This window comes from Sphaeramia orbicularis, chromosome 13 (assembly GCF_902148855.1).
Source record: "Sphaeramia orbicularis chromosome 13, fSphaOr1.1, whole genome shotgun sequence".
Lineage (NCBI taxonomy): Eukaryota > Metazoa > Chordata > Actinopteri > Kurtiformes > Apogonidae > Sphaeramia > Sphaeramia orbicularis.
The window spans coordinates 14,005,048-14,018,275 of NC_043969.1; the positions used below are offsets into that span (position 1 = coordinate 14,005,048).

General features: G+C 36.6%; 1 protein-coding gene across 1 annotated transcript in view; it reads left to right on the forward strand.

Annotated features, from left to right (window-relative positions):
* The window catches only part of ankrd13b (ankyrin repeat domain 13B), a 94,611-nt gene that overhangs the window by 25,749 nt on the left and 55,634 nt on the right, over positions 1-13,228 (forward strand). Inside the window, exons 2-3 of the mRNA XM_030153138.1 lie at positions 7,795-7,930; positions 12,570-12,694. Coding sequence (XP_030008998.1) covers positions 7,795-7,930; positions 12,570-12,694 — 261 coding nt within the window. The remainder of the gene's footprint in view (positions 1-7,794; positions 7,931-12,569; positions 12,695-13,228) is intronic.

Consider the following 13,228-nt stretch of genomic DNA (forward strand, 5'->3'; position numbering starts at 1 on the left):
CCACAAACTTAGAATGATTTTATTTTATTTTTTTTTTACCTTTTCTCATAAAATGATTGTGACTATGTAAATATTTCTTGATAGACAGGGTATAAGTGGGACTCATATGTAATCATTGCATCTGGTCAAAGGTGATACTGATGTGTATGAATGAGGAATAACATGAAGAATGTGTCTGTATAAAAAATTATTAGTTATCTTAGTTATTTGTATATTTTAAAGGTAGCATTTCCTGCCCAGCCATAAATAAAAGGTTTCAGCTGGAAACAAGTTCTTTAAATCTTCTCATTTCTTAAACAACTATCAGTTTGATAGAGAGCATGAAGATTAGACTGTGTTTCAATGGTTAAAGGTCATGTGGTCTGATGAGTTCAGACTGACCCTGTTCTAGAGTGATGGGTGCATCAGGGTGAGAAGAGAGGTGGATAAAGTGATTACCCATAATGCCTAGTGCCTGCAGTACAAGTCTGTGAGGGCAGTGTTATGATCTGGGGTTGGTTCAGTTGGTCTGGTCTAGGTTCAGTAACATAATGTGTCCATAAAATCAGATCAGCTGAACATGAATCTATTGAATGACCAGATCTGAACATCAGTGCATTGTTTCTTTACTGATAACCAGGGTTCCTATGCAACAGAAGGGACTTCTCATAGACTGCAAGGGAAGCTTGGCTTCCCCTAAAATTACAAGAATTAAATGGTTAAATATGTACGGTTGTGTTGACATTTCATTGACTACAAATGTGTTAGAACACGTTCATCTCACAGACGAGTTCGTTCAGAATCAGCTTTATCACAAATCAACAGACTCGATGTTGTTCACTTCTCATACATTCCCATTGCGCTGTTTTCTCATTCGATCTCTGCTCAGTGCATTTGCCCGTAGATGCTCAGCATCCATGCACTTCAATGGGACTGAGTGCAACAGTTTTTTTCATTGCCTCAAAACTGGACGGTACTTGGATAAATGCCACGATGTTGTCCCGCCCCCGGACGCCCGGTGTCTCTGGGGGTGAATGGAGCTGTGGGTGGACCTCGGCCGCCGGGCTGGATGCCGGGATTTCACGTGCTGATTGGAGGATCAATTGAAAGGCTGAATCCCATTTGATTGACAGCTATTTTGAGATCTACTCCTTCACTTGACAGAGTTCAGTTTAATACCGTCACGCATTCTGCTGTGAAATCGAGAGAGAAACCACTACGAAATTACTTGTTCATTTCTTGCACTGTAAATAAAACCCACTCATTGTACTTTCTTGTTTCAATTTAACATAATTTCAACGTTTTCTTGTTTAGTTGGTATGATAAGGTCACTGACCATTTTCTTAAAAAGGAACGGAGGGCTGAATTTATGTTTAAACAACTTGACTTTTTTTTTTTTTTCTTTTTTTTTTTTTTTATGTAAGCCGACAATGAGCTTTCCTTCACTGAAAGACATCAGCCGTCACTGCTACACAAGTATGGAAAGTATGGAATTGGATTTTATAAATTTCCAGGTCTGGAAAATATGGAAAATGGAAACAAATGCATGGAAAAATATTCATGTTTCCAAGACTGTTACCACTGTTCTATTTTCTAAAACATAAAATTATGAATATCTAAAAAACAGAAATGGATCGATCTGTTTTTTTGCTAGTGCTGCTAAAATGTTTGTGTGAGAGCACATACAGTAGGCTAAAACATCCCAGAAAACATTTGGGCAGATTGACAAACTGAATGCCCAGCCTTCTGCTCTTATCCTCCTCCAACCCATTTTAAGGCCCGCCCAGGTGTTGTCAAGTTTCACTGCTGCTTTGACGGACAGATGATGTCCACACACTGTTCGTGAGCGAGCTATTCAACATGCCTTGTATGATCATTGGCAGAACTCATAATGTGTAGATGGAAATTCTCTGACGACTGGCTCATAAATCCCAAATATAAAGACTAGTTGGCTGATTAGAATTTTTTTACCATGAAATCTGGAAAGTACACTGCAAAAATCTAAATCTTACCAAGTGTTTTTTTTTTTTTTTTTCATTTCTAGTCAAAATATCTCATCACACTTAAAATAAGACATAATCACCTAAAGAGTAACTTGTAAGTGAGATATAAGAACTTACTGAATTAAGCAAAAAAAAATCTGCCAATGGAACAAGTGAAAATTGTCTTGGTAAGATGTTTTAAAATAAGATTTTCAAGATCTTTTGTCTAAAAATAAGTTTTTATATCTCACTGAAAAGTTACTCTTTAGGGGATTGTGTCTTATTTTAAGTGTGATGAGATGTTTTGACTAGAAATGAGAAAAATCACCTGGTAAGATTTTGATTTTTGCACTGTAGGATCTGGGAAAAAGTATGGAATTTTGAAATTTCAAATGTGTAAGAACCCTGGATGACACAGACATATTCCAAGATGATAATGACAGGATTCATCAGGATCAGGTCGTGAAGGAGTGGCTCAGGAGCATGAGACATAATTTACATATATTGATTGGTCACCACAGAGTCCAGAACTGACCCCTAACGAAAGTCTTTGAGATCTTCTGAACTTTACACAATGGTCAAACTCTCTCATCATCACTACAAGATCTTTAAAACAAATTAATGCAACTCTAGATGGAAATAAATATTGAGATGTTTATTGTGACATTGCGCAGGAATTCTTAGTGTAACTGTTTTTTGTAACCAGACATTGAAATTGACAAAAAAACTTGCAGTGAACTCTTTTAGCCACCATACCGAGGGGCTATATGTGACAAAATATCATAAAATATACAACAGCAATTCTTCTACCTTCATACTGAAGATGGGAGAACTCCCTCCAAACAAATCCTGGAGGAAACCTTAGAAAGAGCCAAAAAAAGAGAGATCCATCTTCCATGACAGATAGTCATTTTTTATTTGTGTTGTTTCTGAGTCATGCTACCTTTATCTCCGAGATTAATCTTTAATTAGAAGTCAAGCCAGTAAAGGATTGACAGAACTGACCTTGGATCAGTTCCTAGGCCCTTGATAATGGTGGCCATCAGCAGCTCTGTTGAACTGAACGGCAGATCTGATGTCAGTCCGGTAAAAGTTGCTGATTTTGAGGAAGCACGCTGCAGAGAGAAGTGACATGAGATCAGTGGTGTAAAGAACAGCCCGAGGACTGGACGGAGGGAGCTCATACACAGCAGTACAGCCTGTGCAAAGTCGGATTATTTATGTCCAGATGCAACAACTTATCAGGTCTCCAAGCACCATGGCTTATGGAGTAATGAAAAGGTTGTAAGTAACTTGAGCACTGTTGCTGTATGTGGTGTTCTCAGTGTTGCTACTATAGCGTCAACAGATCTGGAAACATTTAAGACCGAGAGAAAAACTGAGAAGCAACATCCTTTTTTGCAATTAGTATGTTAAAATAAGATTCTGAAAAAAAACTGCTTAAAATAGTGCTTTCAGATCCATAGTACTGCAAAGAAAACAAGTTCAGTTTCTTTTCTATGTGTGGTGGAATATCACAGATTTACAGTCACAGCTGTAGTGTATCTTTGCATGCTCTTCATCAGTTTCTCACTACAATGTTGGGTGCTTTATGCCATTTCAACCCATGAAGACCCAGATCTACATTTGTTGCAGTTTCCATATGAATATTTCTCTATATTTAATCTGTCTTAACTCATAAAGACCCGGTACTACTTTTGTGTCAGTTCTCAAATGTTTTTTTTCTCTTTATTTAACTTTTCGCAGGGGATTTATTAATATTTATCGTATTATCCTCTGTATTTTGCTTGTTTTTCAGTGAAAATGTGTTTTTTTGTGTGTGTTTAATTTACAGAACATGTACTTTTATCTTCATGCTGAGATTGAATTTGAGGGTTATTATATCAAAAACAGAGAAAATTTAAGAAAAAGTGACTTTATCAGTAAAATAAATCATTACTAAATGTATAAACAAGTGTGTCCATCCACTGTCATTGATCCAACTACATAAGTTTTACTAGTGAATCAGTGTTGTAGAAGATGACAGTGTTTCCACGTTCACTCTGTCCATGAAAAGATGACCAACTGCATTTTACACCAATTATTGTCACGTATTGATAGGATTAGTGGTTCAACAGGTATTAAATAGTTTAGATCAGTAGATGGTTTTGGTTTCCAGTGGCTGTTTGGGTTCTTAAAGGGTCAAATGATTTATCATCATTACAATATTATCCTTTATGTTTTGCATTTTTTCAGTGTAAATCAGGTATTTTCCTACATTGAATTCACTGATTATGTAGATGTTCATAAAAGCTCAGATTAAAGGTCAGGGTTATTATGAAAACTGAAGAAAAAGGGACTTTTTCAGTGAAATATAGTAATAACTGAACATAAACACAGTGTCTCCATCCACTGTCATTGATCCAACTCCATGGGTTTTACTGGTGAATGAATGTTGTAGAAGATGAAGATGTTTCCATGGTAACTACAGAGCCTCTGAACGTCCAAATGGGTCATATCTGATGACCATGAAAAGATGACAAACTGCATTTTACACCCGTAATTTACATGTGTTAATAGGATTAGTGGATCAACAGGTATCAAACAGTTTAGAACAGTAGATAGTTTGGGTTTCCAGTGGCTGTTTGGGTTTTTATGGGTTAAATAATTTATCACCATTTATTATAAAATTCTCCTCTATATTTTGCATTTCTCACTGTAAATTGGGTATTTTCCTGTATTGAATTCACTGATTATGTAGATGTTCATAAAAGCTCAGATTAAAGTTCAGGGTTGTTATGAAAAAACTGAGGAAAAAGTTACTTTTTCAGTGAAATATAGCCAGTGTCTTCATCCACTGTCATTAGGTTTTACTGGTGAATCAGTGTTGTAGAAGATGATGGTGTTTCCACATTCACTACGGAGCCTCTGAACGTCCAAATGGGTCATATCTGATGACCATGAAAAGATGAGAAACAGTATTTTACACCAATTATTTACATGTATTGATAGGATTAGTGGTTCAGCAGGTATTAAACAGTTTAGATCAGTAGATGGTTTTGGTTTCCAGTGGCTGTTTGGGTTCTTTAGGGGTTAAATGATTTATCACCATTTATTTTAAAATTATCCTCTATATTTTGCATTTTTCACTGTAAATTGGGTATTTTCCTATATTGAATTAACTGATTGTGTAGATGTTCATAAAAACTCAGATTAAAGTTCAGGGTTGTTATGAGAAAACTGAAGAAAAGGGGACTTTTTCAGTGAAAAATAGAAATAACTGAACATAAACCCAATGTCTTCATCCACTGTCATTGGGTTTTACAGATGAATCAATGTAGAAGATGACGGTGTTTCCATGGTAACTATGCAGCCTCTGAACGTCTAAATGGGTCATATCTGATGACCATGAAAAGATGACAAACTGTATTTTACACCAATTATTTACATGTATTGATAGGATTAGTGGTTCAGCAGGTATTAAACAAATTAGATCAGTAGATGAATTTGGTTTCCAGTGGCTGTTTGGGTTCTTTAGGGGTTAAATGATTTATCACCATTTATTATAATATTATCCTCTATATTTTGCATTTTTTCAATGTAAATCGGGTATTCCTATATTGAATTCACTGATCATGTTCATGAAAGCTCAGATTAAAGTTAAGATTAAAGTTCAGGGTTGTTATGAGAAAACTGAAGAAAAGGGGACTTTTTCAGTGAAAAATAGAAATAACTGAACATAAACCCAGTGTCTTCATCCACTGTCACTGGGTTTTACAGATGAATCAATGTAGAAGATGACGGTGTTTCCATGGTAACTACAGAGCCTCTGAATGTCCAAATGGGTCATATCTGATGACCATGAAAAGATGACAAACTGTATTTTACACCAATTATTTACATGTATTAATAGGATTAGTGGTTCAGCAGGTATTAAACAGTTTAGATCAGTAGATGAGTTTGGTTGCCAGTAGCTGTTTGGGTCTTTATGGGTTAAGCGGCTCAGCTCTGTTTAATGGCCTGTGAACGTACAATTTCCTCTTGGTCACATTTCGGTTATCAACAGAGTTCAGGTCTGGAAATACCAGGTGGATATTTTCCAGGTGACCTATACACTCACATTATCAACATGCCTAGACGCACACTTGTGAATCTGCATGATGCCCATATAATAACCTTCTTATTCATTAACCCTTTCATGCACGAATTATGAGAACCTTAGTCAAGATTTTTTTCTTCAGTGTTTAGCCATGAAAAAAATGCGATCGAGTTTTTTTTTTTTTCTGTGGAGTTACAAAAATATCCATGCATTTAATTTTTTTAAGTAAAGAAACGTGTTTAAAACCCAATATCAGAAAGTGATATGAAAACAATGAAATTAAAAACATTTTTAATGCTGCTAATCTGATGTCTTCTCACATTTTAACATATTCTAATGCTAGTAATTACTCACTTCATGGAGATAATATGCAAAAAAAAAAAAACCTTCTTGTCTAACAAATAATTGATTTACACTCAAACATGTTAGTGCAGATCAGGTTTATCAAGAACAGTAAAGTTACAGTAATGATCTGAATTACAGTGTATGGGATGGTGCATAAGTGTCCACTGTGTTGGCTGATATGGAACTAAAACAACAAAACCCATTAATATACAAGAGAACAGCTGGAGAAGAACTGTCCACTGGAGTGGACAGTGCATGAAAGGGTTGATTTAAGACCAAAGTGATCAGTGTCTCAAAATACATTGTCTTGTGCAGCCCCATGTTTTTTCCCTATGTGATTGACTTGACAGGTTAACACTAATGTAATCTGGCTGACAGGACTCTAAATACAGTCACCAAGTGGATGTGTGAACTCAAGTGAAGCCCTGAGTGTTGATTATGATTGTGTTGAGCAGCGTTCTTTAGACTCACACGGTGACATTCAGGGTAAAAACACATGTACTTTTGTTCACAGACTCCATCATAGTACAGGCAGGTTGAGGAGCAGCTGTTATGTAACACGTAGGAACCTTTACAAGACAGCAGACTGATGATCGCTTAAACAAAGATTTTAAAGACAAGCTGCGAGTCTGAACACTTGTTTAACAGAGTGAGCAGATCTGCCTTTGCTAAACCTAGTCCCTGCAGCCCAGAACGTAAGAGTGATGCAGGAGAGTATCATCAAGCTATGCTGGCGTGTTGACAGATCAATTAGCACCTGTCACAGTGTCTTTCCCATCTCTCTTTTGTCATTACCTCACTTGTCTCTATTATGTTTTTCTGTTACGCCGCTCTGTCTGAGTAAGAAGAGCACTACAGTGAGATGAAATTAACCCAGATTTTTTATCCTATACTCAGCTTTTTCCTCACTTAGATAGATAGATAGATAGATAGATAGATAGATAGATAGATAGATAGATAGATAGATAGATAGATAGATAGATAGATAGATAGATAGATAGATAGACAGACAGACAGACAGACAGACAGACAGACAGACAGACAGATAGATAGATAGATAGATAGATAGATAGATAGATAGATAGATAGATAGATAGATGCATACACACATACATATATACATACATACACATATACATACATACATACACACATATATACATACATACATGCATACACACACACATACATACATACATACATACACACACACTCACACACATACATACATACATACATACATACATACATGTACTTTATTTATCCCAAACTGGGAAATTACAGACCCAAATCTTGTTTTAAAATGGTCTCCCTTTGTTCTAAATCCCAAATTTTTCTTTCTTGTGTATTATCTTTGCGATCTTTACCACTTTACACTCATTGTCCTTCTTGCCTTCTCTTTCCACCCAGACTGGTTTAGAGTCCCTTGACCCTCGTGGGCGGACCCCCCTCCACCTGGCTGTCACGCTGGGCCACCTGGACTGTGCCAGGGTACTGCTGCAGCACGGAGCTGACGTTAGCAAGGAGAACCGCAACGGATGGACCGGTAAGTGTGTGTCATTGTGTGTGAGTGGTGTGTGCAGAGAAAACTAAACTTGTCCGCATGCAAGGGTGCCCACTGTACACTGCACTTGATGTATTATTGACTTGAAGGAGTGATTCTTAGTATATTAGAGGTGCTGCATCTAGTACTGTGTGCAATATGTTGACCCTAAATTAAACACAGTATTCTGTAATTAGAGAGATAATGATGGATATCATGTGTACTTTGCATTACCAATGGTTAATATATTTCCCTCTCAGATATTTGCAAATTTTTCTGTATTTATTACATACTTTCAGTATATTAGTGATATATGATGCATACATTTTTTGCACTCTGTATAAAAACTCTGACTAATTTGCACTATGTAAAATACTCATTGAATCAAATAGTCAGTCGCCTGATTGGTGAGTCCCAGTCTTGTCCCGCCTCCCTGTACACTAAACAGGTACAGAGGATGGCTTCATCAATTCTTAATAATGACTCCCGTCCTTTACAGGGTGAATTTCAGCTCCTTTACTCTGGACGGAGGTTTTTAGTCCCAAGGTGCAGGACACAGCGTTATAAAAACAGCTTTGTTCCTGTCGTCGTCACTGAGCTCAATAAGAAATTGTGACATTGCACTTTATTTACTTATTTAGTTAATTATCCTATTTCTTTGCTCTATTTATTTTTATTGGGACTTCAATTTTTAAATTTTATGTTCTTATCCTGGTTATCCCAGAGACTGTTTTTATCTTCTTGAGGTTTTTATTGTGTTTTATTGCATCTTGTTTTTATTTATTTGATCTTATTTATTTATTTATGTTATCCTTTTACTTATCCATGCTGCTGAACTGATGAATGGTGGAACACTGAGCACTTTGTGTCTTGACATTCGATCAAGTACCTGCCTAATAGGTTCATTATATGTTTTGTTGTAATGCCAAAGGCGATCACTGTGTCTGCAAAACAAATCTACCCATGGGTATAAATAAATTAACCATGAACCTTGAACCTACTCTGACCAATTTGCACTAGAATTATATATACATAAGCATATTTTTAATAGACCAGATCCCAGTACATATCCACTCACTGTATAAAACTCCAGTTTGCACTTTCTGTACATTGTACAATATAAAACCCACTGTAAATAATATATACATAAACACATATTTCAAAAGACCGGATCCCTGTACACATCCACTCACTCTATAAAACTCCAATTTGCACTCTGTACATATTACAAATACACTGTAAATCTCATCCCATTGTTGTCTTTGTCTCTAGTCGAATGTTTGTCTATATTAGGTCTATGTTCAGGTGTGATTGGGTTCATATCATTTTGGGTTCATATTGAAACGTGTGCAAAGAAAAACCAAAGCCAAATTCCTTGGCCAATAAAGCTGATTCTCATTCTGATTCTGATACATAAGACACTCTAATTCCTACACATGGAGAAAAAACAACAACATTGCAGTAATACAGTTTGTAATGGTAGGGGATTTTATAGTCTCCACAGTCCTAGCAATAGAAAATACAAAAACTTAGAAAAATACACCAAAAATTATTGCCTTACTGGGATGTTTTATGAAGGATGTCTTTTCTGTTCAGTGGCACTAAATCCAGACTATCCCCATTCAACAGATGTAGGTTTTTTTTCTGTCCCATTTCTGTAATTAAATTACCTTACATCTGGAGTCAGCAAACTTTACAACTTAACGACCTAAAAGAGGGGGAAAAAACTGTCTGGAGCCACACAAAAAATAATGAATTCCCTCTAGTTTCACCATAAGCTTTTCAGCGGTAGCATATTTATGATTATTGGTTTAACGTTGCAGTACATCACAATAATGTAATATTTGGTGCATTTATGAAATTATACAAATATAATAAAGAAGGGCATTTTTTGGCACGTTATTCAAAAGTGGACTGTAAAGAAATGCAGGTAGATTAAAAATAAATAAATAAATAAATAAATAAAAAGAATAATAATAATAATAATAATAATGGATTAGATTCATATAGCACTTTTCTATGAACATATACTCAAAGCGTACACAGTGGATCCATTATTCATTCACTCTCACATCCTCCCTCTGGTGGCGGTAAACTACATATGCATCCACAGCTGCCCTGGGGCAAACTGACGGGAGCGTGGACGCCAATCTGCGCCTACGGCCCCTCCGACCACCACCAAACATTCACACACATTCATACACCAGTGTGAGTAGCAGCACTTGAGGCAAGGAGGATGAAGTGTCTTGCACAAGGACACAACAGCACATGGACAGAGTGGGATTCGAACCACCAACCCTTCGGTTATTGGACCATCTGACCCATGGCCGCTCCAAAAAAGGTACTAGGCCCTTAAGACTGCCTGTCAGCCTACAACAACCATAGAAATTAATTAATTAATTTGCTGCCCTCTCCTCAACCTGTACAAATACCAGTGATGGCGTTTTAGATTTTGAAGTTGGTTGAGGTGTTTGATGTTCATAACCAATATGAAACACACGCTGGTATTTTTGGTCCTCTCTAAACTGGGTTTTTCACAGAATTATGCAAATAATTAATGAAGAAAAACTTGTTTTTTTTCCAAATAAAGTTACAAATCATATTTTTTTCTCTTCTTTGATTTGGTTTTAATAGTAAATTCAGACTGTATTGATATTATTTTATTAAAAACCAAAACTTCTTTCCTAGAAGTGTGATTGGCTATGTGTACAAACTTGTTAATATCATTGTTATTATCCATTTTTTACACTTGTTTACTTTATTCATAGTCCTCTTTTTTCTTTCTTTTTCTTCCTTTCAGCGAGCATTATTGATACCCTTTTTTCTTTGCAAAAAAAAAAAAAAAAGAATCAGTGTACTTTGTACTGTTGAAGTCCTGTATAATATCTTATGAGGCTGCTCTGAATAAAAATTTGAATTAAAAAAACAAAATAAAAAACTCGTAACTCTAAAACCAAATGCAGCTTTGAACTTACCGCCGGTGTCCGTCATCGTCTGTCGTCCGTTACAAAACTTTCAATCGTCCTCTTCTCCGAAACTACAATTCCGATTGACTTCAAACTTGGTATACAGCTTCTTTATGATGATGTCAACAAAAATTAGTGAAATTATTTGGATCCGGATCTGATTCTGGATTTGGTGCGACTTTGAAAAATTTCCCCATTATAAGAGATAGGAAATGGATTGATGCAATAATTCAGTAAATATAAATGATATCAGGTTGAAATTTCTACAGTCCAGCCCTGATGGGGAGATGATTAAAACATAATGTCCACATGCTGATCAGGATCTCCTTCTGGATCCGGGAACTTATGGAAAATTTAACATGGGCTCTTATGGGGAAAAAATTTCAATCATCTTTTTCTCCCAAACTACAGTTCTGATTGACTTCAAACTTGGTATACAGCTTCTGTATGATGATGTCAACAGTAGGTATTGAAATTACTTCAATCCAGATCTGATTCTAGATTTGGTGCAACTTTGACAAATTTTCCCGTTATAAGAGATAGGAAGTGGATTGATCCAATAAATCACTAAGTATCAATGATATCAAGTTGGAATTTGAATTTTTTACAAATCTGATTGGAATATGACCAAAACATGGGCTATTTCTGTAATATAATAAATACACAGAACTGGGTGATAATAAATGGCATCTGGATACATTTCCCAAAGCTTTTAATTTGGCCGGTAAGTTACAGGGCCATTGGTTCTATTTTTAAGTAAACACTGTAAAGCAGGAGCATCTCCTTGTATTATAATGGGCTCTGCTGGTTTTCACATCTGTTCATTGGATATGGGTCATATCGATGATGAAATCCTGAAGCGCTCCTAAACAATAGTCCTATATACCCATAAGCCATCATGCTAACCTAGTGAAAAATACACTCACAAAAGCTGTTTATGATGCTACTGTGTCATTTTAGAAGTGCTCCCTTTGTTACAATAAGAAGACTATAATATAGTGATATAACACAGTGCATACAATAACATTTCCCTGGGCCTGTATTTCAGAGGGGCACTGGGGAGTTAAGCACAAATCCTGCCTTGTCTGGTTTAGAAAATACAAACCAATCTGTGTTGTTTTTTTTTTTTTGTTTTTTTTTTCCTCAACCACCACTTTCACAGATTGACAGTAGCTGCTGCCAGACACCTCTTCTCTGTTGGAACGGTGCAAATGTAGTGTGGAGATAAGTCTGGCAAATGGAGATGGAATGTGAAATCAATTAATTTTTAGAATGTTCAAACTAAATTGGCTTTGATAGTACTTTTTCTTAACCCATCCTCTTCCAAAGGTCTTTGCGTTCCCTGATTCGCACCTCTTGTCTTGATGCTAATGGTTGATTTATATACAAGTGGATTCTCGTCTGTGGGTTCCTTTTTCTTCATTACCGCCCAAATGATGTCTATAATTGTTGAACTGTAAAGCTGCCCATAAGGATAAGAGCGAATTTGTCATCTGATGAATGATATGCAAACTGCTGTAATTGGTCCAACCAGCTTTTCCTCTGGCCTACTTCAGTTTCAGCAGTTCTCGTTGCCCCCCTTTTTCCTAAATTGCTCCTGTTCATAAATTTTAGATGAGGCCTGAGTGATTGGCTCTGTTTTACTCTCTCTTTTCTTCTCTGTGTCTCTCTCTTAGTTCTTCAGGAGGCGGTGAGTACCCGAGATCCGGAGTTGGTGCGTCTCGTGCTTCGTTACCGTGACTACCAAAGGACTGCCAAGAGACTGGCGGGCATCCCCGTCCTGCTGGAGCGTCTGCGCCAAGTGGGATTTCACACAAACAAACGCACACACACTTCCATGCACATATGGAAAAAAAATATACACTGTCATTACCACACATGCACACACACACACACACACACACACACACACACACACACACACACACACACACACACACACAGGCATGTACAAAAACAAGAAATACATGCATTATGATAAAACACACAACAAACGGCATGTCAAGGGATAACATCCTTTGAAATGTAGATGAATCTCTGTAATATTTACATTTTTCTTTCAGGGTAAAAATATTTTTGCCCAGTTTGAAGGTATTAATAACTATATTTACTAGTGGGAAATACACTCTTGTTGTCAAAGGACGTTTCTCTGTTTCAAAATCCCTCTGGTTGATATGAGTCACTGAAATACCCTCAAAAAGTGATGCTTGAAGTGAAAGTAGCTGAGATGGGTGATGCTCGACTGCCTGGGTGACCTTTAAAGGTGCCCTGCCACACATTTTTCATCACTTTTGTTGTTCTATCATGGACTCTGTAACATTTTGTGTGGAAAAAA